Here is a 27,248-nt window from a genome sequence, read left to right on the forward strand (position 1 = left end):
ACTGCTAACAAACTGCTGACAGACTGCTTACAGACAGCTAACAAACTAACAAACTGCTGACAGACTGCTAACTGCTGACAGACTGCTTACAGGCAGCTAACAGACTAACAAACTGCTGACAGACTGCTAACAAACTGCTGACAGACTGCTTACAGACAGCTAACAAACTAACAAACTGCTGACAGACTGCTAACAAACTGCTGACAGACTGCTTACAGACAGCTAACAAACTAACAAACTGCTGACAGACTGCTTAGACTGCTAACTGCTGACAGACTGCTTACAGACAGCTAACAGACTAACAAACTGCTGACAGACTGCTAACAAACTGCTGACAGACTGCTTACAGACAGCTAACAAACTAACAAACTGCTGACAGACTGCTTACAGACTGCTAACTGCTGACAGACTGCTTACAGACAGCTAACAAACTAACAAACTGCTGACAGACTGCTAACAAACTAACAAACTGCTGACAGACTGCTTACAGACAGCTAACAAACTAACAAACTGCTGACAGACTGCTTACAGACTGCTAACTGCTGACAGACTGCTTACAGACAGCTAACAAACTAACAAACTGCTGATAGACTGCTAACAAACTAACAAACTGCTGACAGACTGCTTACAGACAGCTAACAAACTAACAAACTGCTGACAGACTGCTTACAGACTGCTAACTGCTGACAGACTGCTTACAGACAGCTAACAGACTAACAAACTGCTGACAGACTGCTTACAGACTGCTAACTGACAGACTGCTTACAGACAGCTAACAAACTAACAAACTGCTGACAGACTGCTTACAGACAGCTAACACACAGCTACCAGAAAGCTAACAAACAGCTAACAGACACCATTTCATTTGGATCTTTTATTGTCACTATGATGTCACTATGATGTCACTGTGATGTCACATTAGACCTCTGCATGACCAAGCTGTCAATGTTACATCATCATGTAATTATTAAAGAAACATAATAAATACTCAATAACATATTTACGTCGCTCTTCAACACACAGTGAAACAGTTCAACAGAAACGTTACAAATGTCAACAGAAATAAGAAGAAAGTTTTACTTTCAAATCAACCAGCTCCTGTTGTCATGGAAATGTAGTAATGTTTATGTACACATCATAGGGAAAGTCATATGAAGGTCATGTGAAGGTGAGATGTGAAGATGAAGGTGATATGAAGGTCAGGTGTTTATGTGACGGTCATATGAAGGTCATGAGAAGGTCATATAAAGGTGAGATCAAGGCCATGTGAAGGTGATATGAAGGTCATGTGAAGGTGAGAGATGAAGATGAAGGTGATATGAAGGTCAGGTGTTTATGTGAAGGTCACATGAAGGTCATGAGAAGTTCATATAAAGGTCTAATAAAGGTGAGATAAAGGTCATATAAAGGTGAAATGAAGGTCATATGAAGGTGAGATGATTGTTAGATGAAGGTGAGATAAAGGTCATGTGAAGGTCATATAAAGGTGAAATGAAGGTCGTATGAAGGTGAGAGATGAAGATGAAGGTGATATGAAGGTCATGTGAAGGTGAGAGATGAAGATGAAGGTGATATGAAGGTCAGGTGTTTATGTGAAGGTCATATGAAGGCCATGTGAAGGTCATATAAAGGTCTAATAAAGGTGAGATGAAGGTCATGTGAAGGTCATATAAAGGTGAGATGAAGGTCATATAAAGGTGAATTGAAGGTCATGTGAAGGTGAGAGATGAAGATAAAGGTGATATGAAGGCCAGGTGTTTATGTGATGGTCATATGAAGGCCATGTGAAGGTCATATAAAGGTGAGATGAAGGCCATGTGAAGGTGATATGAAGGTCATGTGAAGGTGAGAGATGAAGATAAAGGTGATATGAAGGCCAGGTGTTTATGTGATGGTCATATGAAGGCAATGTGAAGGTCATATAAAGGTGAGATAAAGGTCATGTGAAGGTCAGATGAAGGTCATTTCAAGGTGAGATAGAGATCACGTTAAGGTCATATGGAGGTCATGTGAAGGTGAGATGAAGGTCATGTAAAGGTCATATGAAGGTAAGGTGCTGGTGCTCCTGGAGGCCATAGGTGTGTTTGTGCTGCTCAAACAGCTCAGTGAGACTCTGCAGGTAAACTTTATGGAGACACTCGATGTCCTCTCTGCTGGGACTGGGAGTCTGGACCACTGAGATCGGCCTTCCCACTGAAAACAGACAACACGTCAGATCCATCTGCTCCTCCCACTCCTCCCATTGGGCTAACACTAACCTAACATCAGGCTGACATCAGGCTAACACTAACCTAACTTCAGGCTTACATTAACCTAACATAGGGCTGGGCGGTGTGACAAAATTTTCATATCACGTTTTTTAAAAAAAAAAAATCATATCAGTTTCACAGTATTTGACGGTATTTTGCTCTGGTTTGGCCCACTTGACATGCTGTTGTGTTGTGCTATGGCCTATTCAAGTGCTGGAATTTGTTATTTACGTGACAACGCCTGAACACAACACAGGCTCCGCTGCATTAGTGCTGTGCTGCGGGTTCAGGCCGGACTCGGTTATAATTGTCGCGGACTCGGGTCGGCTTTGGTCAGGAAAATGCGGCCCGAGCCGTGTTGTAGTGTGCTCACTTGTGTGTGTGTGTGCGCACGTGTGTGTGTGTGTGTGTGTGTGTGCGCGCGCATCGGGGCGAAACTCCACCGTGGGAGATACAGAGAGCAGAGGAGAATTGTAAATGCGCGACCATGTAGAGACAGAAATGACATGCCGTCATGTAAATAAGACTAATAAATAAATAACTTAATAACTTAAGGCTATTTAGTTTGTTTAATAAACGGACAAGGTATAGACCTGTTCGATAGGCCTGGATATGAAGCATCCGTAGCGCCAAATAATATAACGGTACTTTCTAAAGAGCTAAGATGAAAAAAATGTTGATGTTGTTTGGGCTATTCACCCGTATTGCGGCATATGAAAAATTCATATCATAATGAAAATAAATACTGGTTTTCGGTACAAATGGGTATACCGCACAACCCTAACCTAACATCAGGCTAACATTAACCTAACATCAGGCTAACTTTGGGCTAACATTTACTTAACCTTTACCCTACCATAAAGTTAACATAAAGCTAACGTCTGGCTAGCATTAACCTAACATCAGGCTAATGTTAACCTAACATCAGGCTAACATAAACCTAACATCAGGCTAATGTTAACCTAACATCAGGCTAACATAAACCTAACATCAGGCTAACATTAATCTAACGTCAGGCTAACTTTAACCTAACATCAGACTAACTTCGGGCTAACATTTACTTAACCTTTACCCTACCGTAAAGCTAACATAAAGCTAACGTCAGGCTAACATTAACCTAACATCAGGCTAATGTTAACCTAACATCAGGCTAACATAAACCTAACATCAGGCTAACATTAACCTAACGTCACGCTAACGTCAGGCTAAGATCATGCTAACGTTAACCCAATGTCAGACTAACGTCAGGCTAACACTGCGGTCTTACCGACAGTGTGGATGGGCTTCCTGTAGGGCATCAGACCAAAGCTGTACTGGAAAACTCCTCTGGCGTGAAACAGAGGCATTGCCACTCCCATGATGCTCTGCAGCCGGTTCTGTGGACACAGGATGACCGATGAGTGTGTGTGTGTGTGTGTCATGGTTTGTGTGAATGCAGTGTGAACGTCGGTGTGACCTCTGACCTGCAGCCTCCTCAGAGACGAGCCGCTGGGATTCTCCATCTGATCAAACAACTCGTTTTCTCCAAAGGAAAAGACTGGGACCAGCTGAGCTCTGCACACATGCGTACACACGCACACACACACACACACAGAGTTAGTGTACTGATTGAAGCCCCGCCCACCCACCCACCCCCCTTCCATAAGCCCCACCCACCCGTGTTTGAGAGCCAATTTGATGAAGCCCTTCCTGTTCAGGACCTGAAACACAGAAACAAACATGTTCAGTAAATATTCACATAAAAACCATTCCTTTGTTTTTAAGGCAACACGTGTTTGTTTATTTCATGTTTACTACATGTTTATATGTTTACTTCATGTTTACATTTTTTATTAAATGGTTACTACATGTTAACTACATGTTTACCACTCAGGAAGCTGTGACGGCGTCTCTGTAAACGCCACACGTCCATCTTATATTAATGTATTTTATTATTCATTTATTCCACGGTGGTGAAACATTTGGGCATTGGTGCGTTTAGGTCACATGATGTGAGTGATGTCAGAGATCAGTTACATCATACAACCCTCTGATATCAAAGGCAAGTTGAAGCAGCTGAATGAATGAATGTGTTTATGTCAGTACATTTCAATAATCAATGTAACTGAAAGGGTGGAAGCTAAAGCTTAGAAACACCTACCCATTTTACCTTACAAAATTATACTCGTCATAACAATACAAATACAAAAGAGCAACGTGCAAGAATTTGAAATCAATCATATCAATAAACTTAAATTTTCCATCACACAATAGAACGAATAGCGCACAGCGCACAAATTCGGAAATAATAGTACAGTCAGTAAACTTAATTGTCTTTACCATAGCAAGAAATAATGTAGTTTTTATAGAATCTTTTAAAGATGTGTAATGTACAACATGATTTAATATTTTCGGGACAGTTGTTCCACATCTTTACCCCTTTCACAGAAACACAGTTATTTTTAACATTAGTTCGGTTCTTTGGTTTATCAAATAATAATGTTCCCCTCAGATTATATCTGGTGTCTCTCATTTTAAACAGTTTTTGAGAGGTGGAGGCAGAAGTTCGTTTTTTACTTTGTACGTGGTTTGTATTGGGATGCAATCAACTAAGTCCGTGAATTTCAAAATGTTTTTGCAAATAAATAGTGGGTTAGTTGGCTCGCGATAAGGTTTTTTTTTTTTTTTTACAGATAATTGTTACAGCTTTCTTTTGCAATAAAAATATAGAATTTATATATAATTTATTGAATTTATATAACAAAGTATTTCTTTTATATGTGTTTCCCCAGACCTCAATAAAATATGTCATATATGGAGCTATTATCAAGTGTAATTAGTGAATTTTGAGAGAGGAAATCATGGGCTTTGTACAAAATTGCAATGGATTTTGACATTTTTGATTTAACATAATTTATGTGGGATTTCCAACTTAATTTGTCATCAATAATATCAATCAATCAATCAATCAATCAATCAATTTTATTTATAAAGCCCAATATCACAAATCACAATTTGCCTCACAGGGCTTTACAGCATACGACATCCCTCTGTCCTTATGACCCTCACAGCTGATCAGGAAAAACTCCCCAAAAAACCCTTTAACGGGGAAAAAAAACACGGTAGAAACCTCAGGAAGAGCAACTGAGGAGGGATCCCTCTTCCAGGACGGACAGATGTGCAATAGATGTCGTACAGAACAGATCAACATGATAGCTCCAAGGAATTTTGTTTCAGATACAATTTCATTATCAACATCATTTATTGTTAAACTTCTGCTTGAGTTCATGGACTTATTTCCAAATTATCACTTCACTTTGTTTTGCCAAAGTGAAGTGATAATTTGTTTAAATCAAACCATTGTTTGAATTTCTGCAGTTCTTCTCCACTGTATCCAGAAGCTGTCCCAAATGATCCCCACAACAGAACACAGTCGTATCATCAGCAAATAAAATACAATTCAGTGACTTTGAAACCAAACTTATGTCATTAATATATAAAAGAAAAAGCAATAGACCAAGGACCGAACCCTGAGGCACACCACATGTAACCTTCAAGTACTCTGAGTTTGTCTTATTAATATGAACATATTGATACCTATTTTGTAAATAGCTGGTCAACCAGTCATGTGCCAATCCCCTGATGCCATACTTTTGTAATGTGGTTAATAATAAGGTGTGGTCAATAGTGTCAAATTCTTTCTGTAAATCAAAAAATACCCCTGCTGTACTGCTTTTTATCAATGGCATTTGTAATTTCTTCAGCAAAGTCCATTAGGGCTACCCTGGAAATCTAGAGTTCTTACGAGAGCACAATTTGAATTTGCTCAGCGAGTCCCTCTGGCAATCAGAAATGATGGTCATTACCTATGCCCATGAAACCGAGCTGCACCAATCACATCAGTGTATCTGATATAGGCGGGCCAGAGGCAAGCTAAACAGATGACGACAGCGCTGCGACGACGAAGTCCGGAATCAGTCAGTAAACACTGCAACCAGTTGTATTACACCAGGTGTTTGAAACGGCTTTGGCCGCTACAATGAACGAGTTAGACTTGGCTTTTTCTCTAAAAAAGGAACAGTGATATTTACAAATGCATGCTTGGTGCCGCCCCTCGAGTTGGGCCATTTGCATTACTCATGGCCAGACCCTAAATCTTTCTAGATTTGGGTCTGGATTTCCAGGCTACATGAGAGCTAGTGCTGTTCACAGAGTATTTGGTGCTTTGATAAGAAATCATTTAGCCTCTCCACAAATACCTTTTCCAAAATTTTGGAGAGCTGTGGTAGCAGTGAGATTGGCCTATACATGTTTGTCACCAGATTTAAACAGCAGTTTAGCTCACTTTAGCTATTTTCATTTTTGATGGAAATTTTCCACTCATTAGAGACAGGTTACAAATATAATTTAACAATACAATCAATAATTTTCTTTATCAAAAACGTATCAAAATTCTTACAGTCCGTTGATTTTTTTATCTTTTGATTTACGAGCTATATCAATTATTTCTTTTTCATCAGTTTTTTAATAAACATTGAATCCGATATTATGTTGATGGTATTGATGTCTTCCCAGTAAATATTTTTAGGGGATACAATAGAGTTGGCTAGATTTTTACCCACATTAACAAAGTATTCATTGAATCGATCTGCTATAGGTTTATTTTCCTTAATGATTGCATCATTATTTGAGTAAAAGAAAGATGGGTAATCTTTAACGACTTTTTTTCTTTTTGATAATTTCATTTAGAATCTGCCTTTAATATTAGTTCTGTTTTTTTCTAGTAATTCATTGTAATATAATTTATTGCTAGATCTCATGATACAAGTTAATTTATTTTTGTATGTCTTATATTTGCTTTCAGCATCCTTAGTTCTAAGTTTTAGGAATTGCTTATACAATAGGTTTTTCTCTTTACATGCATTCTGTAGCCCCTTTGTTATCCATGGTTTGTCTGTATACCATTTGTTACCTGCTTTGGCCACAAGAGAGCAGTGTTTATCATATAACTTTGAAATAATGTAAATAAATTAAGATTTGTCAATATCATCAACATAAATTTCGTTCCAGTTTTGATGCAGTAAGTCCTTTCTAAGATTTTCAATAGTTGCATCTGTTATTTTCCTTGTTAGATGTGCAGTCAGTGCAGGCAAATGGTCACTAACATCACTTATAGGTAAACCCCAAGTTAAGTTCCCTTCAGTGACATTTGTTATATTATCAATAGGTGTAGCTGTGTTCATAGTTATCCTGCTTGGATGGGTAATTGTTGGATACAATCCCATACAACACACAGAGTTAATGAATTTTGTTATTTGTGATTATGTGGATTTAGAAAATCTATACTGAAGTCTCCACAGACAAATAGAAGCTTATTGCTATTGATTGTGTTATACATTTCTGTAAGTTTATCCTCAAAAAGATCAATGTTTGACCCAGGAGCTCTATAAACACAGCTTATAATTATATTTTTTGATTTTTCACATTTAATCTCAACTGTAACACATTCCAAAATATTTTCTATTGAAAAGGACATATTTTTAACAATTTTACATTGGTGAGTTGACTTAAAGCCGCTACAAGGAACTTTTAACTGGATATGCAAAAGTCTCTGGTTTCTGCTGATGTCTGTGTGTGACCTACAACAGCAAATGAGACCATCGGTGTGAAGATAAGCTATTTCTATATAGTGTATATCCATACCTTTAGCAAACTGTCTCCGGGTCCGCCCCAGGTCGCTTCCAGGACGAAACGATTTACGGCACTCAGACGGCACACGTCATCTTACCTAGCTACTTACATTTAGTGACTCTTATAAATAGTCGCTATTCCTCCTCCTTGACCCGACGTTAAAATAGCAGCAATCATCGGGTAAAAGTTCTGTGAAAGCACTGGACTCACCAACAGTCAGCCACATCGCAGTCACACAGAGAAAATCCAATCCTCGGGAAGTCAGGAAATCCTTCAGGATAAACGTTTTGTTCGCTAGCGATCTAGCATTTACCAGCCCAATCCTGGCAGGAACCGGCAGGGCCACGGCGTTAGCTGTCCGGGGAGCCACACACAGAGGCCGCAGGTTGCTCAGATTCACCCCGCGCCAGCGGGGACGAGGAGAGCAGGGACCGCGGGGCTGGAACACCTCATCCGGGCCAACGACAGGTACCAGCCAGGCGTCGACAGGGTCCAGCGAGTGCTGAGAAATAAAGAGGCGAGGCACCGCTCCATACTCAGTCCAAGAAGCCGTGGAAGTGCTCGCCAAACAGGCTTTCAGCCTTACCAGCCGACCGCTGCGTTTACCCCGGCGGCAGTGGCGCTTACACCAGAGAGGTGGAGCTGGGGCGCGGCAGAGGTGAGCTGGGATCCCCGATAGGAGCGAGGGCAAAGTTTTCCCGTATTGTTGTTTCATTCATCCCCAGAACAAACACATGCGCGAGCCAGGTAAGTGTCTTTACGGCAATACGCGCTAGAGCTCATGGGAAATGTAGGCTTCATTCTGGCAAAACACTACCGCTTTTGTCCACAGGGTCGCCAAAATCAACTCAAAATGAAAGTTCCTTGTAGGGGCTTTAACATAAAGTGCAACGCCCTGCCCCTTTGATTCAACCACCAATCTGGGCGACATCCTCCTGTTCATCTTTTAACCATGTCTCAGAAATTGCAATAGCTGAAAAAAGTTTGTTGGATGTTTTTAAACAGTCCTAAATTTTTGGAATGTTCACAGAGAGACTCCTGCTATTAAAGTGTATAATTGAAAATGTTCCATCGGTCATAGGGCAGTCTTTAAACTGTTCCTCTGTGAAATATTTACATTGACGAGAAATGTTGTTGAGAAAAAAGTGATCCGGGTCTATATTATATTCAAAGTTGTGAAATCTATGTTCAGTGTTGTCAAAAGTTTTCAGACAGAGCTCTTGTGCAGAGGTAAATTGGATACAGTCAGTTGACGTCATGTAGGCCTAGTAATTCCGCATGCAGGATGCAGTCTATTGGCGTGATGTACAGTAGGCCTAAGCCTGAAGGAAGAATGCTCATAGTTTGTCCCATGAAAAAAAGAAAAGTCACTCAGTGTAGGCCTAAACAATAAAGAGTCGTTTTGGGCAGTTATGTCCCCGAGGGAGCAGTCACTTGAACTTATCTACGTCAGAGAGCTCTCTTAGCATCATGACTTTCGCTTCCTCCGGAGTCCCATTTAATTTAATCCAAACTTTACAAAGCCTTGTCCAGGTCGTCTGTATTTTCTTTTGTTTCTGAAGGGCTCTGGCTTGTCTTGCTATATCTGCATTCTTCTTGGTCAGGTGTTCGTTGACGTACACATCTGTTCCACTCAGCTTTTCCGTTTGCCGCAGCAAATCATTCTTAACTTTTCTGTTTGCAAACCGGATAATGATGACCGGTTTAGACCTGTTGTCTTTCCTTGGAAGTGGATGGCAATATCACTGTTCTTAATGTGGATGTCATTTGAGGAAAAGAACTGGATGATCTGCTGCTCCAGGGAATGAATTTCCTCCGGGGTGTCATCCTCAGCGCTTGTGCTGTCGGCTCCAGCTGCAGTGGCAACCCTCGCCTATGATCTATGTTTGGTGTTCAATCCTGTTACAATGACATCATCCATCCTGGTGTATTGTGCTAATTCATCCACTTGTTTTTCCAGGAGACTGATTTTGTTGTCTTTCTCCTGCATCATCTTCTTAAGTTCACAAACCTCCTTCAGTAAGACAGGCAGTTCTGTCTGTTGTTTGGCCACACCGCTGAGTTCCTCCGACATAAAGTTCGGTGACTGATCTCCTCCAAATCTTCTGCACTTTTTTGGTCCCATGATGGACAGCAGAGAAAATAGTTGATAGTTTACTGAATATTTGATATTTTACCAAAAATTGCGTTCATCGCCAGCACAGAACTCTGTTTACATTCTGCTGAGTCATGATGTCTCTGCTCAGACTGTCCTTCAGGACATGGACTGATGAGACTCCAAAGAGACGAGCTGTCTCCTCCTGACTGTGGATCCTCTGATGTCACAGAGTCTGAGGCCTGTGATGTGTTTCCTGTCTGTGGAAGCAGTTACCTGTTGGACTCAGCAGGTGTCTCTGTTGTGCCGTCTGTCCCTCCCTGGCTGTCCCTTCCTGTCTGTCCCTCCCTATCCGTCCCTCCCTATCTGTCCCTCCTTGTCTGTCTCTCCCTGTTTGTCTCTGACAGGATGTTAAAAGTTAATATGTTAACTGAGAGATTGATTTCTGAGCAGAGTTGACTGTCCCCTGTCCTCTGAGGACATGTTGCTGCTGCAGAGACATCACTGAGAGAGGACTGAAGGTCTACAGAGAGGACTGAAGGTCTACAGAGAGGACTGAGGTCTACAGAGAGGACTGAAGTCTACAGAGAGGACTGAGGTCTACAGAGAGGACTGAGGTCTACAGAGAGGACTGAGGACTAAAGAGAGGACTGAGGTCTACAGAGAGGACTGAGGTCTACAGACAGGACTGAGGTCTACAGAGAGGACTGAGGTCTACAGACAGGACTGAGGACTAAAGAGAGGACTGAGGTCTACAGAGAGGACTGAGGACTACAGAGAGGACTGAGGTCTACAGAGAGGACTGAGGACTCAAAAGAGGACTGAGGTCTACAGAGAGGACTGAAGGCCTACACAGAGGACTGAGGACTAAAGAGAGGACTGAGGTCTACAGAGAGGACTGAGGTCTACAGACAGGACTGAGGACTAAAGAGAGGACTGAGGTCTACAGAGAGGACTGAGGACTACAGAGAGGACTGAGGTCTACAGAGAGGACTGAGGACTCAAGAGAGGACTGAGGTCTACAGACAGGACTGAGGTCTACAGAGAGGACTGAAGGCCTACACAGAGGACTGAGGACTAAAGAGAGGACTGAGGTCTACAGAGAGGACTGAGGTCTACAGACAGGACTGAGGACTACAGAGAGGACTGAGGTCTACAGAGAGGACTGAGGACTCAAGAGAGGACTGAGGTCTACAGACAGGACTGAGGTCTACAGAGAGGACTGAAGGCCTACACAGAGAACTGAGGACTAAAGAGAGGACTGAGGTCTACAGAGAGGACTGAGGTCTACAGAGAGGACTGGGGACTAAAGAGAGGACTGAGGTCTACAGAGAGGACTGAAGGTCTACAGAGAGGACTGAGGACTACAGAGAGGACTGAGGTCTACAGAGAGGACTGAAGGTCTACAGAGAGGACTGAGTTCTACAGAGAGGACTGAGGACTACAGAGAGGACTGACGTCTACAGAGAGGACTGAGTTCTACAGAGAGGACTGAGGACTACAGAGAGGAATTTATGTCACTATGAAAACCTGACGATCTCTAATTAGCATGCTAACGTTAGCTCTGTCAGTCAACCGCAATTTGTGTCTATAACATGTGTTAGCATGCTAAGGTTAGCTCTGTCAGTCAACCGCACTTTGTGTCTATAACTTGTGTTAGCATGCTAAGGTTAGCTCTGTCAGTCAACCGCACTTTGTGTCTATAACTTGTGTTAGCATGCTAAGGTTAGCTCTGTCAGTTAGCTGCACTTTGTGTCTGTAACATGTGTTAGCATGGTAAGGTTAGCTCTGTCAGTCAGCTGCACTTTGTGTCTATAACATGTGTTAGCATGGTAAGGTTAGCTCTGTCAGTCAACCGCACTTTGTGTCTATAACTTGTGTTAGCATGCTAAGGTTAGCTCTGTCAGTTAGCTGCACTTTGTGTGTGTAACATGTGTTAGCATGGTGACGTTAGCTTTGTCAGTTAGCTGCACTTCGTGTCTGTAACATGTGTTAGCATGGTAAGGTTAGCTCTGTCAGTCAACCGCACTTTGTGTCTGTAACATGTGTTAGCGTGCTAAGGTTAGCTCTGAGAGTCAGCTGCAATTTGTATCTATTACTTGTGTTAGCGTGCTAAGGTTAGCTCTGTCAGTGAGCTGCACTTTGTGTCTGTAACATGTGTTAGCATGGTAAGGTTAGCTCTGTCAATTGGCTGCACTTTGTGTCTGTAACATGTGTTAGCATGGTAAGGTTAGCTCTGTCAGTTAGCTGCACTTTGTGTCTGTAACATGTGTTAGCATGGTAAGGTTAGCTTTGTCAGTTAGCTGCACTTTGTGTCTGTAACATGTGTTAGCATGGTGACGTTAGCTTTGTCAGTTAGCTGCACTTTGTGTCTGTAACAAGTGTTAGCATGGTAAGGTTAGCTCTGTCAGTTAGCTGCACTTTGTGTCTGTAACATGTGTTAGCATGGTAACGTTAGCTCTGTCAGTTAGCTGCACTTTGTGTGTGTAACATGTGTTAGCATGGTGACGTTAGCTTTGTCAGTTAGCTGCACTTTGTGTGTGTAACATGTGTTAGCATGGTAAGGTTAGCTCTGTCAGTTAGCTGCACTTTGTGTCTGTAAAATGTGTTAGCATGGTAAGGTTAGCTCTGTCAGTCAACCGCACTTTGTGTGTGTAACATGTGTTAGCGTGCTAAGGTTAGCTCTGAGAGTCAGCTGCAATTTGTATCTATTACTTGTGTTAGCGTGCTAAGGTTAGCTCTGTCAGTGAGCTGCACTTTGTGTCTGTAACATGTGTTAGCATGGTAAGGTTAGCTCTGTCAATTGGCTGCACTTTGTGTCTGTAACATGTGTTAGCATGGTAAGGTTAGCTCTGTCAGTTAGCTGCACTTTGTGTCTGTCACATGTGTTAGCATGGTAAGGTTAGCTCTGTCAGTTAGCTGCACTTTGTGTCTGTAACATGTGTTAGCATGGTGACGTTAGCTTTGTCAGTTAGCTGCACTTTGTGTCTGTAACATGTGTTAGCATGGTAAGGTTAGCTCTGTCAGTTAGCTGCACTTTGTGTCTGTAAAATGTGTTAGCATGGTAAGGTTAGCTCTGTCAGTTAGCTGCACTTTGTGTCTGTAACATGTGTTAGCATGGTAAGGTTAGCTCTCTCAGTTAGCTGCACTTTGTGTCTATAACATGTGTTAGCATGGTAAGGTTAGCTCTGTCAGTTAGCTGCACTTTGTGTCTGTAACATGTGTTAGCATGGTAAGGTTAGCTCTGTCAGTTAGCTGCACTTTGTGTCTGTAACATGGGTTAGCATGGTAAGGTTAGCTCTGTCAGTTAGCTGCACTTTGTGTCTGTAACATGTGTTAGCATGGTAAGGTTAGCTCTGTCAGTTAGCTGCACTTTGTGTCTGTAACATGTGTTAGCATGGTAACATTAGCTCTGTCAGTTAGCTGCACTTTGTGTGTGTAACATGTGTTAGCATGGTGACGTTAGCTTTGTCAGTTAGCTGCACTTTGTGTGTGTAACATGTGTTAGCATGGTAAGGTTAGCTCTGTCAGTTAGCTGCACTTTGTGTCTGTAACATGGGTTAGCATGGTAAGGTTAGCTCTGTCAGTTAGCTGCACTTTGTGTCTGTAACATGTGTTAGCATGGTAAGGTTAGCTCTGTCAGTTAGCTGCACTTTGTGTCTGTGACATGTGTTAGCATGGTAAGGTTAGCTCTGTCAATTAGCTGCACTTTGTGTGTATAAAGTTTGCTGTGCTGATAGACAGATGGAAGTTTCCACACGGTGACTCTGTACAGAATTCAACCTGGTTTCACTGACTGACGCAACATGTCTGTCTGTCTGTCTGTCTGTCTCTGTTCCCAGTGGACATTGCATTTGTAACACCATGGAGGTCACATATTTCCTAATAATTTCACTGTGAAACAACAAAATGACCAGAAACATGAAACCTGATCAGCTGACTGGTGCCTGCTGTGTTTCATATTTAAAATAAATATAAACAGATATTTCTGTAAATCAGACGAGGAGTCAGATGAAATAAATAAAAGTGCACCTGTAGTTTTAAAGCTCCTGGTCGAGCGTCCAGAGCCTCCGGGGCTCCGCCCACTGCGATGACGGCGACGTTTCCTCCTGCAGGATGACTGACGAGGTGAGACAGGCTGGACTTACAGGAGGACACCAGGCCTGACAGACAGACAGACAGACAGACAGGCTGAACTCTGTTATCTCTGAAGATCGATGATGAAACTGGTCCTGTGTGACTGTGCTGGGTCAGCCAATCAGAGAGCAGCTGTCGGACTCCTCCTGCTCCGACCTGTCACACAGTGTAAACTCACTGATGGACAGACAGCTGCTGGACAGACAACTGGTGGACAGACAGCCATCAGACCTGGACATGGTGCTCTTCAGCTCTCTACATGTTTATGTGTTTACATGTAAACACATGTAAACACATGTAAACACATAAACATGTTGGTCTGAAGTCTGACGGAACAGAACCACTTTAACATCAGCTGTTTCACTGTTACAGCACGTCAACCACCAACAATGATCCAACACACAGACACACACACAGACAGGTACAGGTATACAGACAGGTGTGAACCTCCACACATGATGTAGTCTCTGAAGAAGGGGACTCTGAACCAGAACGGCAGCATCAGCAGGTGAGACGTCAGTCCAGGAAACAGACGAGAGAAACCTGTCGCCTCCGTGCAGAAGTTCCCAAAGGCCCCCGCCACCAGCACACCTGAGAGACAGACAGGTGGAGACAGAGACAGGTTATCACTGCCACCAGCACACCTGAGAGACAGACGGGTGGAGACAGAGACAGGTTATCACTGCCACCAGCACACCTGAGAGACAGACAGGTGGAGACAGAGACAGGTTATCACTGCCACCAGCACACCTGAGAGACAGACAGGTGGAGACAGAGACAGGTTATCACTGCCACCAGCACACCTGAGAGACAGACGGGTGGAGACAGAGACAGGTTATCACTGCCACCACCACACCTGGGAGACAGACAGGTGGAGACAGAGACAGGTCAACACTACCACACCTAAGAGACAGACAGGTGGAGACATAGACAGGTTATCACTGCCACCACCACACCTGGGAGACAGACAGGTGGAGATAGAGACAGGTCAACACTACCACACCTGAGAGACAGACAGGTGGAGACAGAGACAGGTCAACACAATGCTGCACATGAGAAACAGACAGGTGGAGACAGAGACAGGTCTAGTGCCCTGCACGGGCCTATTATCTGGGCCCGAGGGGGTGGAGCCTCAGCCTGGCCCGGCCCGAGGGGGTGGAGCCTCAGCCCGGCCCGACAGGTTTTCAGAATTCTCATGCCCGAACCCGAAAAAAAGCCCGACTGTTTTTTTTTTTTTTTTTAACCTCCCATAACAACATGTAGGCTGTTAATGTTGCAGACATTAAAATAGCTTAATTGGGGTTTCTAGCATGGTATTAAGCTACATTCATTATATTTTGATTGAAAGGATAAAGTTAAATATGAATTTATTTAACTTAATGGCTGTATTCTCCTATTTAGTGAGAACTGTCAACTGTTGCTGCACACTGTTGCAGTTGCATCGCACACTGTCACTCCAGAAAACAAAATAATCAATTAAACAACCCCTAAAATGCTTCAAACACTTTTCTAAATAATCTTAATATTGAAAGGAAACGAAATATACCCAGATAAGGTTGGAGGTCTGTATGTGCAGTTATAGACCTCCGACCTTATATAAGCACTTTTAATGGCATAAGTGGGTATATTTCATTTCCTTTCAATATTAAGATTTTTAGAAAAGCGTTTGAAGCATTTTCGGGGCTGTTTAATTGATTATTTTGTTTTTTGAAGTGAGTGTGCGCAATGCAACTGCAGCGCCTGATATTGCAAATTGTAGGTGGCAGGTCTATTAACACATAAACACGTCTATCCAAGCCTAAGCTACAAACACGAACAAAACAAACCTTATCACAGTGTTTATGAATGGGATCAGTAAAATATTGTAGCGACCCTGCAGTGAATGTTCTGTTGTAATGTCAGTGTTCTGTGAGCGGGGTGCGAGAGTGACGAGGATGAGGGCTGTGTGAGTGCGTGTGCTTGTGTTTGGAGCGAGCTGGAGGAGAGAGCAGCAGCGCATGGTTCGAGTTAACGTTACAGCTAAGTCCTTGTTTTGTGGTTGTTTTGGCGTGGTTACGGCCAACAGTAACCTGTACTGTTCAGTAACAAACGGCGGTTTGCCGAATAACCGCGTCATCCTTCCACACGTCCTGGCGGACACTACAATATGATGAGTGACGTGCAGCGGAGAGGGAGAGGCACAGCGGCTGCTGCGTTCAAGTGTTGCCGTTTAAATCGGTTGAACACAAACACACACGTCTCTAATTGGCAGGTTAAAAAAAAAGCCAGAGCCCGGCCTGTGTCTGAGGTAATTTAATTTTTTTAATTTAATTTTATATACTTTATTAATCCCCGAGGGGAAATTCAATTTTCAATTTTTCACTCTGTTGTCAATTACACACAGGTCCAAACACACACATGCACAAACTGGACCTATACATGCACTAAGTGGAGAGATGTCAGAGTGGGCTGCCCATGACAGGCGCTCTGAGCGGTTGGGGGGTTCGGTGCCTTGCTCAGGGGCACCTCGGCAGTGCCCAGGAGGTGAACTGGCACCTCTCCAGCTACCAGTCCACGCTCCATATTTTGGTCCGGACGGGGACTTGAACAGGCGACCCTCCGGTTCCCAACCCAAGCCCCTTTTCCATCTCCCTGTTCCAAAAAGCAATTTAATATATGGTCCCCGGGTAGGGGACGTATCAGATATTAAACTGATAAGAACAGATACTACACTTGATCTTAGCCAAAAGGCCGAGAAGCGATGAAGTAATGATAATAATTGGCCCGAAGCCCTCGGGCCTCGGGCTCCAGCGCAGGTCAACACTGCTACACATGAGAAACAGACAGGTGGAGACAGAGACAGGTCAACACTGCCAATCCTGAGAGACAGACAGGTGGAGACAGACAGGTCAACACTGCCACCAGCTCACCTGAGAGACAGACAGGTTGAGACAGAGACAGGCCACCACTGCCACACCTGAGAGACAGACAGGTGGAGACAGACAGGTCAACACTGCCACATCTGAGAGACAGACAGGTGAAGACAGACAGGTACAGACAGACGGGTACCGACAGTCAGATACAGACAGACGGGTACAGACAGTCAGGTACAGACAGGTGCAGACAGGTACAGACAGACAGGTACAGACAGACGGGTACCGACAGTCAGGTACAGACAGACGGGTACAGACAGTCAGGTACAGACAGGTGCAGACAGGTACAGACAGTCAGGTACAGACAGGTACAGACAGTCAGGTACAGTCAGGTACAGACAGGTACAGACAGTCAGGTACAGACAGACGGGTACAGACAGTCAGGTACAGACAGGTACAGACAGACGGGTACCGACAGTCAGGTACAGTCAGGTACAGACAGACGGGTACAGACAGTCAGGTACAGACAGTCAGGTACAGACAGACGGGTACTGACAGGTACAGACAGTCAGGTACAGACAGACGGGTACAGACAGTCAGGTACAGACAGGTGCAGACAGTCAGATACAGACAGGTACAGACAGGTACAGACAGTCAGGTACAGACAGACGGGTACAGACAGTCAGGTACAGACAGGTACAGACAGTCAGGTACAGACAGACAGGCACAGACAGACAGGTTCAGACAGACAGGTACAGACAAGTACAGACAACAGACAGACAGGTACAGATAGAGAGGTACAGACAGGTACCGTCAGGTTCAGACAGACAGGAACCGACAGACAGGTAAAGACAAGTACAGACAGGTACAGACAGACAGGTACAGACAGACGGGTACCGACAGTCAGGTACAGACAGACGGGTACAGACAGACGGGTACTGACAGGTACAGACAGTCAGGTACAGACAGACGGGTACAGACAGGTACAGACAGTCAGTTACAGTCAGGTACAGACAGACGGGTACAGACAGACGGGTACTGACAGTTACAGACAGTCAGGTACAGACAGTCAGGTACAGACAGGTACAGACAGTCAGTTACAGACAGGTACAGACTGACGGGTACAGACAGTCAGGTACAGACAGGTACAGACAGTCAGGTACAGACTGACGGGTACAGACAGTCAGGTACAGACAGGTACAGACAGTCAGGTACAGACAGTCAGGTACAGACAGGTACAGACAGTCAGTTACAGACAGGTACAGACTGACGGGTACAGACAGTCAGGTACAGACAGAGAGGTACAGACAGGTACCGTCAGGTTCAGACAGACAGGTACCGACAGACAGGTAAAGACAAGTACAGACAGGTACAGACAGACAGGTACAGACAGACGGGTACCGACAGTCAGGTACAGACTGACGGGTACCGACAGTCAGGTACAGACAGATGGGTACAGACAGTCAGGTACAGACAGGTGCAGACAGGTACAGACAGACAGGTACAGACAGACGGGTACAGACAGTCAGGTACAGACAGGTACAGACAGGTACAGACAGTCAGGTACAGTCAGGTACAGACAGGTACAGACAGGTACAGATAGTCAGGTACAGACAGACGGGTACAGACAGTCAGGTACAGACAGGTACAGACAGGTACAGACAGTCAGGTACAGACAGACGGGTACTGACAATCAGGTACAGTCAGGTACAGACAGACGGGTACAGACAGTCAGGTACAGACAGGTACAGACAGTCAGGTACAGACAGACGGGTACTGACAGGTATAGACAGTCAGGTACAGACAGGTACAGACAGGTGCAGACAGGCACAGACAGTCAGGTACAGACAGGTACAGACAGGTGCAGACAGTCAGGTACAGACAGGTGCAGACAGTCAGGTACAGACAGTCAGGTACAGACAGACGGGTACTGACAGGTACAGACAGTCAGGTACAGACAGACGGGTACCGACAGTCAGGTACAGACAGACGGGTACAGACAGTCAGGTACAGACAGGTAAAGACAGTCAGGTACAGACAGGTACAGACAGACGGGTACAGACAGGTACAGACAGGTACAGACAGACGGGTACCGACAGTCAGGTACAGTCAGGCACAGACAGACGGTTACAGACAGTCAGGTACAGACAGGTGCAGACAGTCAGGTACAGACAGGTACAGACAGGTACAGACAGTCAGGTACAGACAGACGGGTACCGACAGTCAGGTACAGTCAGGTACAGACAGACGGGTACAGACAGTCAGGTACAGACAGGTACAGACAGACGGGTACTGACAGGTACAGACAGGTACAGACAGGTGCAGACAGTCAGGTACAGACAGGTACAGACAGGTGCAGACAGTCAGGTACAGACAGGTACAGACAGTCAGGTACAGACAGGCGGGTACTGACAGTTACAGACAGTCAGGTACAGACAGGTACAGACAGTCAGTTACAGACAGGTACAGACAGTCAGGTACAGACAGTCAGGTACAGACAGGTACAGACAGTCAGTTACAGTCAGGTACAGACAGACGGGTACAGACAGACGGGTACTGACAGTTACAGACAGTCAGGTACAGACAGTCAGGTACAGACAGGTACAGACAGTCAGTTACAGACAGGTACAGACTGACGGGTACAGACAGTCAGGTACAGACAGGTACAGACAGTCAGGTACAGACTGACGGGTACAGACAGTCAGGTACAGACAGGTACAGACAGTCAGGTACAGACAGTCAGGTACAGACAGGTACAGACAGTCAGTTACAGACAGGTACAGACTGACGGGTACAGACAGTCAGGTACAGACAGGTACAGACAGTCAGGTACAGACTGACGGGTACAGACAGTCAGGTACAGACAGTCAGGTACAGACAGGTACAGACAGACGGGTACAGACTAGGGTTGTGCCGATGGGCGATCCGACCGATCACAATGTCTTTTTTAAATGACGATGCAATCGCGAGGTGTGTGTGTGTGGGGGGGGGGGGCAGCACGTGTGTGGAGCATGCTGACGAGATCGAGGCTGATCGAGGCTGAACGAGGCTGATCGAGGCTGAACGACGCTGAAGGAGGCTGAATGAGGCTGAGTGAGAGGAGACAGAGGGAGGCTGCTTAGCGAGAGAGCGGAGGAGCCATTACATGTTCAAGAGTTTTATAAAGCTGCTCAAACGTCAAGGAGAGGCTATAAGTGAACGTTTCCGCGGCGACGCATAATGACCCCCCCCCCCGGGCGATGACATCGTTCATCGGCGATTTCACTAGATGGCGATAGGACGATAGGATATGGACAAGATCGCCAAACTCTAGTACAGACAGTCAGGTGTGTGTGTCTCACCGTGTGGATGAAAACCAAAGATGTAGTTTTTCTTTGGATCCAGATCGACAGTTTTCACCAGCTGCAGACATAAATCAATAATCACAGTGATCAGATCAATAATAAACCTGACTGATCAGATCAATAATAAACCTGACTGATCAGATCTATAATAAACCTGATTGATCAGATCTATAATAAACCTGACTGATCGGATCTATAATAAACCTGATTGATCAGATCAATAATAAACCTGACTGATCAGATCTATAATAAACCTGATGGATCAGATCTATAATAAACCTGATTGATCGGATCTATAATAAACCTGATTGATCAGATCAATAATAAACCTGACTGATCAGATCTATAATAAACCTGATTGATCAGATCAATAATAAACCTGACTGATCAGATCTATAATAAACCTGACTGATCAGATCAATAATAAACCTGATTGATCAGATCTATAATAAACCTGATTGATCAGATCAATAATAAACCTGACTGATCAGATCTATAATAAACCTGACTTATCAGATCAATAATAAACCTGATTGATCAGATCTATAATAAACCTGACTGATCAGATCTATAATAAACCTGACTGATCGGATCTATAATAAACCTGATTGATCGGATGGATGGCACTCAGCTCACCGACAGAGGGAAGTAGTCCCTGAAGTAGTCCCAGACGCTCCAGCTCCTGACCCAGTGTGACCTTCGACCCCCAGAGGACGGAGTGTCCCAGTCCAACCACAGCCAACCAGCATAGAGGACAGCCAGCATCCACCAATCAGAGAGAGCCAGGAGGACGAAGGCAGCGAGACAGCATTGAGCTGAGGGACAGACAGACAGAGGGACAGCACTGAGCTGAGGGACAGACAGACAGAGGGACAGCACTGAGCTGAGGGACAGACAGACAGAGGGACAGCACTGAGCTGAGGGACAGACAGACAGAGGGACAGCACTGAGCTGAGGGACAAACAGACAGAGGGACAGCACTGAGCTGAGGGACAGACAGACAGAGGGACAGCATTGAGCTGAGGGACAGACAGACAGAGGGACAGCATTGAGCTGAGGGACAGACAGAGGGACAACTGAGGGACAGACAGACAGAGGGACAGCATTGAGCTGAGGGACAGACAGAGGGACAGCTGAGGGACAGACAGGCAGAGGGACAGCACGGAGCTGAGGGACAGACAGGCAGAGAGACAGCACGGAGCTGAGGGACAGACAGACGGGGACAGCACTGAGCTGAGGGACAGACAGACAGAGGGACAGCACTGAGCTGAGGGACAGACAGACAGGGGGACAGCACTGAGCTGAGGGACAGACAGACAGGGGGACAGCACTGAGCTGAGGGACAGACAGACAGAGGGACAGCATTGAGCTGAGGGACAGACAGCGGGACAGCTGAGGGACACACAGACAGAGGGACAGCACTGAGTGGAGGGACAGACAGACAGAGGGACAGCATTGAGCTGAGGGACAGACAAAGGGACAGCTGAGGGACAGACAGGCAGAGGGACAGCACAGAGCTGAGGGACAGACAGGCAGAGAGACAGCACGGAGCTGAGGGACAGACAGACAGGGGGACAGCACTGAGCTGAGGGACAGACAGACAGAGGGACAGCACGGAGCTGAGGGACAGACAGACAGAGGGACAGACAGGCAGAGAGACAGCACTGAGCTGAGGGACAGACAGAGGGACAGCTGAGGAACAGACAGGCAGAGGGACAGCACTGAGCTGAGGGACAGACAGACAGGGGGACAGCTGAGAGACAGCACTGAGCTGAGGGACAGACAGACAGACAGAGGGACAGCATGGAGCTGAGGGACAGACAGACAGACAGAGAGACAGCATGGAGCTGAGGGACAGACAGAGGGACAGCTGAGGGACAGACAGGCAGAGGGACAGCTGAGAGACAGCACAGAGCTGAGGGACAGCTAAGGGACAGACAGACAGACAGACAGAGGAACAGCACTGAGCAGAGGGACAGACAGGCAGGAGGACAGCTGAGAGACAGACAGAGGGACAGCATTGAGCTGAGGGACAGACAGGCAGAGGGACAGCACTGAGCTGAGGGACAGACGGACAGGGGGACAGCTGAGAGACAGCACTGAGCTGAGGGACAGACAGACAGAGGGACAGCACTGAGCTGAGGGACAGACAGACAGACAGAGGGACAGCATGGAGCTGAGGGACAGACAGACAGAGGGACAGCACTGAGCTGAGGGACAGACAGAGGGACAGCTGAGGGACAGACAGGCAGAGGGACAGCACTGAGCTGAGGGACAGACAGACAGGGGGACAGCACTGAGCTGAGGGACAGACAGACGGGGACAGCTGAGAGACAGCACTGAGCTGAGGGACAGACAGACAGAGGGACAGCACTGAGCAAAGGGACAGACAGTCAGAGGGACAGCACTGAGCTGAGTGACAGACAGACAGACAGACAGAGGGACAGCATGGAGCTGAGGGACAGACAGAGGGACAGCTGAGGGACAGACAGGCAGAAGGACAGCTGAGAGACAGCACGGAGCTGAGGGACAGCTAAGGGACAGACAGACAGACAGAGGAACAGCACTGAGCAGAGGGACAGACAGGCAGGAGGACAGCTGAGAGACACACAGAGGGACAGCATTGAGCTGAGGGACAGACAGTCAGAGGGACAGCACTGAGCTGAGGGACAGACAGACAGACAGAGGGACAGCATGGAGCTGAGGGACAGACAAGCAGAGGGACAGCACTGAGCTGAGGGACAGACAGACAGAGGGACAGCACTGAGCTGAGGGACAGCACTGAGCTGAGGGACAGACAAGCAGAGGGACAGCACTGAGCTGAGGGACAGACAGACAGGGGGACAGCTGAGAGACAGCACTGAGCTGAGGGACAGACAGAGGGACAGCACTGAGCAAAGGGACAGACAGTCAGAGGGACAGCACTGAGCTGAGTGACAGACAGACAGACAGATAGAGGGACAGCATGGAGCTGAGGGACAGACAGAGGGACAGCTGAGGGACAGACAGGCAGAAGGACAGCTGAGAGACAGCACGGAGCTGAGGGACAGCTAAGGGACAGACAGACAGACAGAGGAACAGCACTGAGCAGAGGGACAGACAGGCAGGAGGACAGCTGAGAGACACACAGAGGGACAGCATTGAGCTGAGGGACAGACAGTCAGAGGGACAGCACTGAGCTGAGAGACAGACAGACAGACAGACAGACAGAGGGACAGCATGGAGCTGAGGGACAGACAGAGGGACAGACAGGCAGAGGGACAGCTGAGAGACAGCACGGAGCTGAGGGACAGCTAAGGGACAGACAGACAGACAGACAGACAGACAGAGGAACAGCAATGAGCAGAGGGACAGACAGGCAGGAGGACAGCTGAGAGACAGACAGAGGGACAGCATTGAGCTGAGGGACAGACAGAGGGACAGCTGAGGGACAGACAGGCAGAGGGACAGCTGAGAGACAGCACTGAGCTGAGGGACAGCTAAGGGACAGACAGACAGACAGAGGAACAGCACTGAGCAGAGGGACAGACAGGCAGGAGGACAGCTGAGAGACAGACAGAGGGACAGCATTGAGCTGAGGGACAGACAGGCAGGGGGACAGCTGAGAGACAGCACTGAGCTGAGGGACAGACAGGGGGAGAGCACTGAGCAAAGGGACAGACAGTCAGAGGGACAGCACTGAGCTGAGTGACAGACAGACAGACAGACAGAGGGACAGCATGGAGCTGAGGGACAGACAGAGGGACAGCTGAGGGACAGACAGGCAGAAGGACAGCTGAGAGACAGCACGGAGCTGAGGGACAGCTAAGGGACAGACAGACAGACAGACAGAGGAACAGCACTGAGCAGAGGGACAGACAGGCAGGAGGACAGCTGAGAGACACACAGAGGGACAGCATTGAGCTGAGGGACAGACAGTCAGAGGGACAGCACTGAGCTGAGAGACAGACAGACAGACAGACAGACAGAGGGACAGCATGGAGCTGAGGGACAGACAGAGGGACAGACAGGCAGAGGGACAGCTGAGAGACAGCACGGAGCTGAGGGACAGCTAAGGGACAGACAGACAGACAGACAGACAGACAGAGGAACAGCAATGAGCAGAGGGACAGACAGGCAGGAGGACAGCTGAGAGACAGACAGAGGGACAGCATTGAGCTGAGGGACAGACAGAGGGACAGCTGAGGGACAGACAGGCAGAGGGACAGCTGAGAGACAGCACTGAGCTGAGGGACAGCTAAGGGACAGACAGACAGACAGAGGAACAGCACTGAGCAGAGGGACAGACAGGCAGGAGGACAGCTGAGAGACAGACAGAGGGACAGCATTGAGCTGAGGGACAGACAGGCAGGGGGACAGCTGAGAGACAGCACTGAGCTGAGGGACAGACAGGGGGAGAGCACTGAGCTGAGGGACAGACAGTCAGAGGGACAGCACTGAGCTGAGGGACAGACAGACAGACAGACAGAGGGACAGCATGGAGCTGAGGGACAGACAGAGGGACAGACAGGCAGAGGGACAGCTGAGAGACAGCACAGAGCTGAGAGACAGCTAAGGGACAGACAGACAGACAGACAGAGGAACAGCACTGAGCAGAGTGACAGACAGGCAGGAGGACAGCTGAGAGACAGACAGAGGGACAGCACTGAGCTGAGGGACAGACAGGCAGGGGGACAGCTGAGAGACAGCACTGAGCTCAGGGGCAGACAGGGGGACAGCACTGAGCTGAGGGACAGACAGACAGATGGACAGAGGGACAAGTACCTAGAGCCAGGAAGGAGAAGACCCACTGCAGAGTCGTGGCGGTCTGACAGAAGGACAGGGGGACAGACAGAGGGACAGAGGGACATGGGGACAGAGGACAGGTACGTAGAGCCAGGAAGGAGAGGACCCACTGCAGAGTTGCGGCGGTCTGACAGAGGGACATGGGGACAGAGGACAGAGAGACATGGGGACAGAGGGACATGAGGACAGGGAACAGACAGAGGGACAGAGGATAGAGGACAGAGGGACATGGGGACAGAGGAACAGGGGACAGACAGAGGGACATGGCGACAGGGGACAGGTACCTAAAGCCAGGAAGGAGAAGACCCACTGCAGAGTCGCGGCGGTCTGACAGAGGGACATGGGGGCAGAGGGACAGGGGACAGACAGAGGGACATGGCGACAGGGGACAGGTACCTAGAGCCAGGAAGGAGAAGACCCACTGCAGAGTCGCGGCGGTCTGCAGTCTCCTCCGCAGCGGGATGTTCAGCGGGGCGAACTCCACCTTCATGCCGCCGGTCGCGCACCCTGGTCCGGCTTGGAGCACTGCGACCTCCCGGTGTCTCCGTCTGGATATCGGAGCTCCTCTCTCCTCTCTGTCTCTGTCTGTCTCCCTGTCTCTCAGTGTGTCCCTCAGTCTGTCTCTCAGTCTGTCCCTCAGTCTGTCTCTCAGTGTGTCCCTCAGTGTGTCCCTCAGTCTGTCCCTCAGTCTGTTTCTCAGTCTGTCCCTCAGTCTGTCTCTCAGTCTGTCCCTCAGTCTGTCTCTCAGTGTGTCCCTCAGTGTGTCCCTCAGTCTGTCCCTCAGTCTGTTTCTCAGTGTGTCCCTCAGTCTGTCTCTCAGTCTGTCCCTCAGTCTGTCCCTCGGTGTGTCCCTCAGTCTGTCCCTCGGTGTGTCCCTCAGTCTGTCTCTCAGTCTGTCCCTCAGTCTGTCTCTCAGTGTGTCCCTCAGTCTGTCTCTCAGTCTGTCCCTCAGTCTGCCTCTCAGTGTGTCCCTCAGTCTGTCCCTCGGTGTGTCGGGCAGCTGTGCAGCAGAGACTAAAAAGTATTTAGTAAACTTTGTTGAACCTTTCTCTCTCTCTGTCTCGACTTCCCCCAAACTTTACAAACACGCGCCCCCTCCCTCCCCTTCTACGCATGCGTACCAGGCACTCCCTTCTGGGTGGAATCCTCTCGGCCAATCAGAGCTCATGACGAAACTTGGGGAGCGCGTGCACGTTGCTGACCCGAGGATCAGTCCGACAATAATGAAACATGAAGTGAGACTCACCTTGTTTATTTATTTTATATAAAGTAATCAGATTACTCTTTATGTTCACCACATTACGTCACAGTGTGAATATCAATGAGGAGGTGAGGATGAGTGTGAGCTGTGGGAGGATTCAACTCTGTTTCCTCACATGTCTTTCAACATGTGTGTGTTTCATCACTTCATCAGCAGCCTCAGCTCCAAGCGATTAACACATGAATCTGCTGACAGTTAACAAGACCTCTGACCCCTCAGAGGTCTTGTTAACTGTCTCAGGTGTTTGTCTCCTCAGTGACAGACAGGTAACGTGTTTGTTCATCACGTCTGTGATTGGTCCTGTTTGTTTACTTGGATTCTGTTGTTGTTTGTTATTATTTATGAAACACTGCAGCATGATGCTCATTATGTTTTATCATTTCATATTTACACACTTTTATTTCTCCCTCTAACCAATCACGGATCAATAAAGTGTTTATAACTCTGATTTGTTGTTTGGTGAAATGCTGTTCTGTATTTGACTTTTCTCTCACACTAAATCAAATTAATTAAATTAATTAAATGAGCTCAGGTGTGATGACAGACGTCTCTGATCTGTGGTCTTCACTGAACTCCTCCCCCTGATGATGTCATCACACCACGTAACATTATGGGTGTGGAAGTTTGTGTTGCTTCCTGTCCGTTGCCGCGGTGACAACTGATAAGGGTGTGTGTGTGTGTGTGTGTGTGTGTGTGTGTGTGTGTGTGTGTGTGTGAGACCCCGCCTCCCTCCAGCTGTCTCAGTTTAACCCTTTCACAGCTGGTCTGGTCCCAACGCGGGGTTAACTCTGTCATGGTGTCATGTTTCATACCACACAGGCGTCACATGACCTCGTGTTTGAATTCAGATTCAAG

General features: G+C 46.8%; 1 protein-coding gene and 1 non-coding gene across 3 annotated transcripts; both read right to left on the minus strand.

The window, feature by feature from the left end:
* Window positions 1–859: 859 nt before the first annotated feature.
* mogat3a (monoacylglycerol O-acyltransferase 3a) lies at window positions 860–26,232 on the minus strand. 2 transcript variants are annotated; one of them, XM_078164049.1, is made up of 9 exons: window positions 25,529–26,232; window positions 20,984–21,162; window positions 20,345–20,405; window positions 14,599–14,742; window positions 14,047–14,177; window positions 3,906–3,949; window positions 3,713–3,803; window positions 3,517–3,625; window positions 860–2,193 (listed from the first exon to the last, which is right to left on the minus strand). In XM_078164049.1, exons 1-9 carry the CDS (start codon window positions 25,620–25,622, stop codon window positions 2,039–2,041), a joined length of 1,008 nt encoding a protein of 335 aa, XP_078020175.1. In that variant the 5' UTR covers window positions 25,623–26,232; the 3' UTR covers window positions 860–2,038. The 2 variants fall into 2 exon arrangements, with proteins under 2 accessions (XP_078020175.1, XP_078020174.1); XM_078164048.1 differs by lacking the exon at window positions 25,529–26,232 and adding an exon at window positions 25,112–25,412.
* LOC117250746 (U2 spliceosomal RNA) lies at window positions 16,712–16,893 on the minus strand. Its single transcript, XR_004501141.1, has one exon. It is a non-coding gene; the product is annotated as a U2 spliceosomal RNA (small nuclear RNA).
* Window positions 26,233–27,248: the final 1,016 nt, after the last annotated feature.

The sequence above is a fragment of the Epinephelus lanceolatus genome, chromosome 22 (assembly GCF_041903045.1).
Source record: "Epinephelus lanceolatus isolate andai-2023 chromosome 22, ASM4190304v1, whole genome shotgun sequence".
Classification (NCBI taxonomy): domain Eukaryota; kingdom Metazoa; phylum Chordata; class Actinopteri; order Perciformes; family Serranidae; genus Epinephelus; species Epinephelus lanceolatus.

Bases quoted from the DNA above. Each gene is read 5' to 3' on its own strand.
- mogat3a (XM_078164048.1), bottom strand. From the start codon at position 25,397: ATGTCCCTCTGTCTGTCCCCTGTTCCTCTGTCCCCATGTCCCTCTGTC. The intron at 14,178-14,598 runs GTTCACACCTGT...TCTGTCTGTCAG, and splicing joins AGACTACATCATGTGTGGAG to GCCTGGTGTCCTCCTGTAAG. The intron at 3,950-14,046 runs GTGCACTTTTAT...TCTGTGTTTCAG, and splicing joins CAGGAGCTTTAAAACTACAG to GTCCTGAACAGGAAGGGCTT.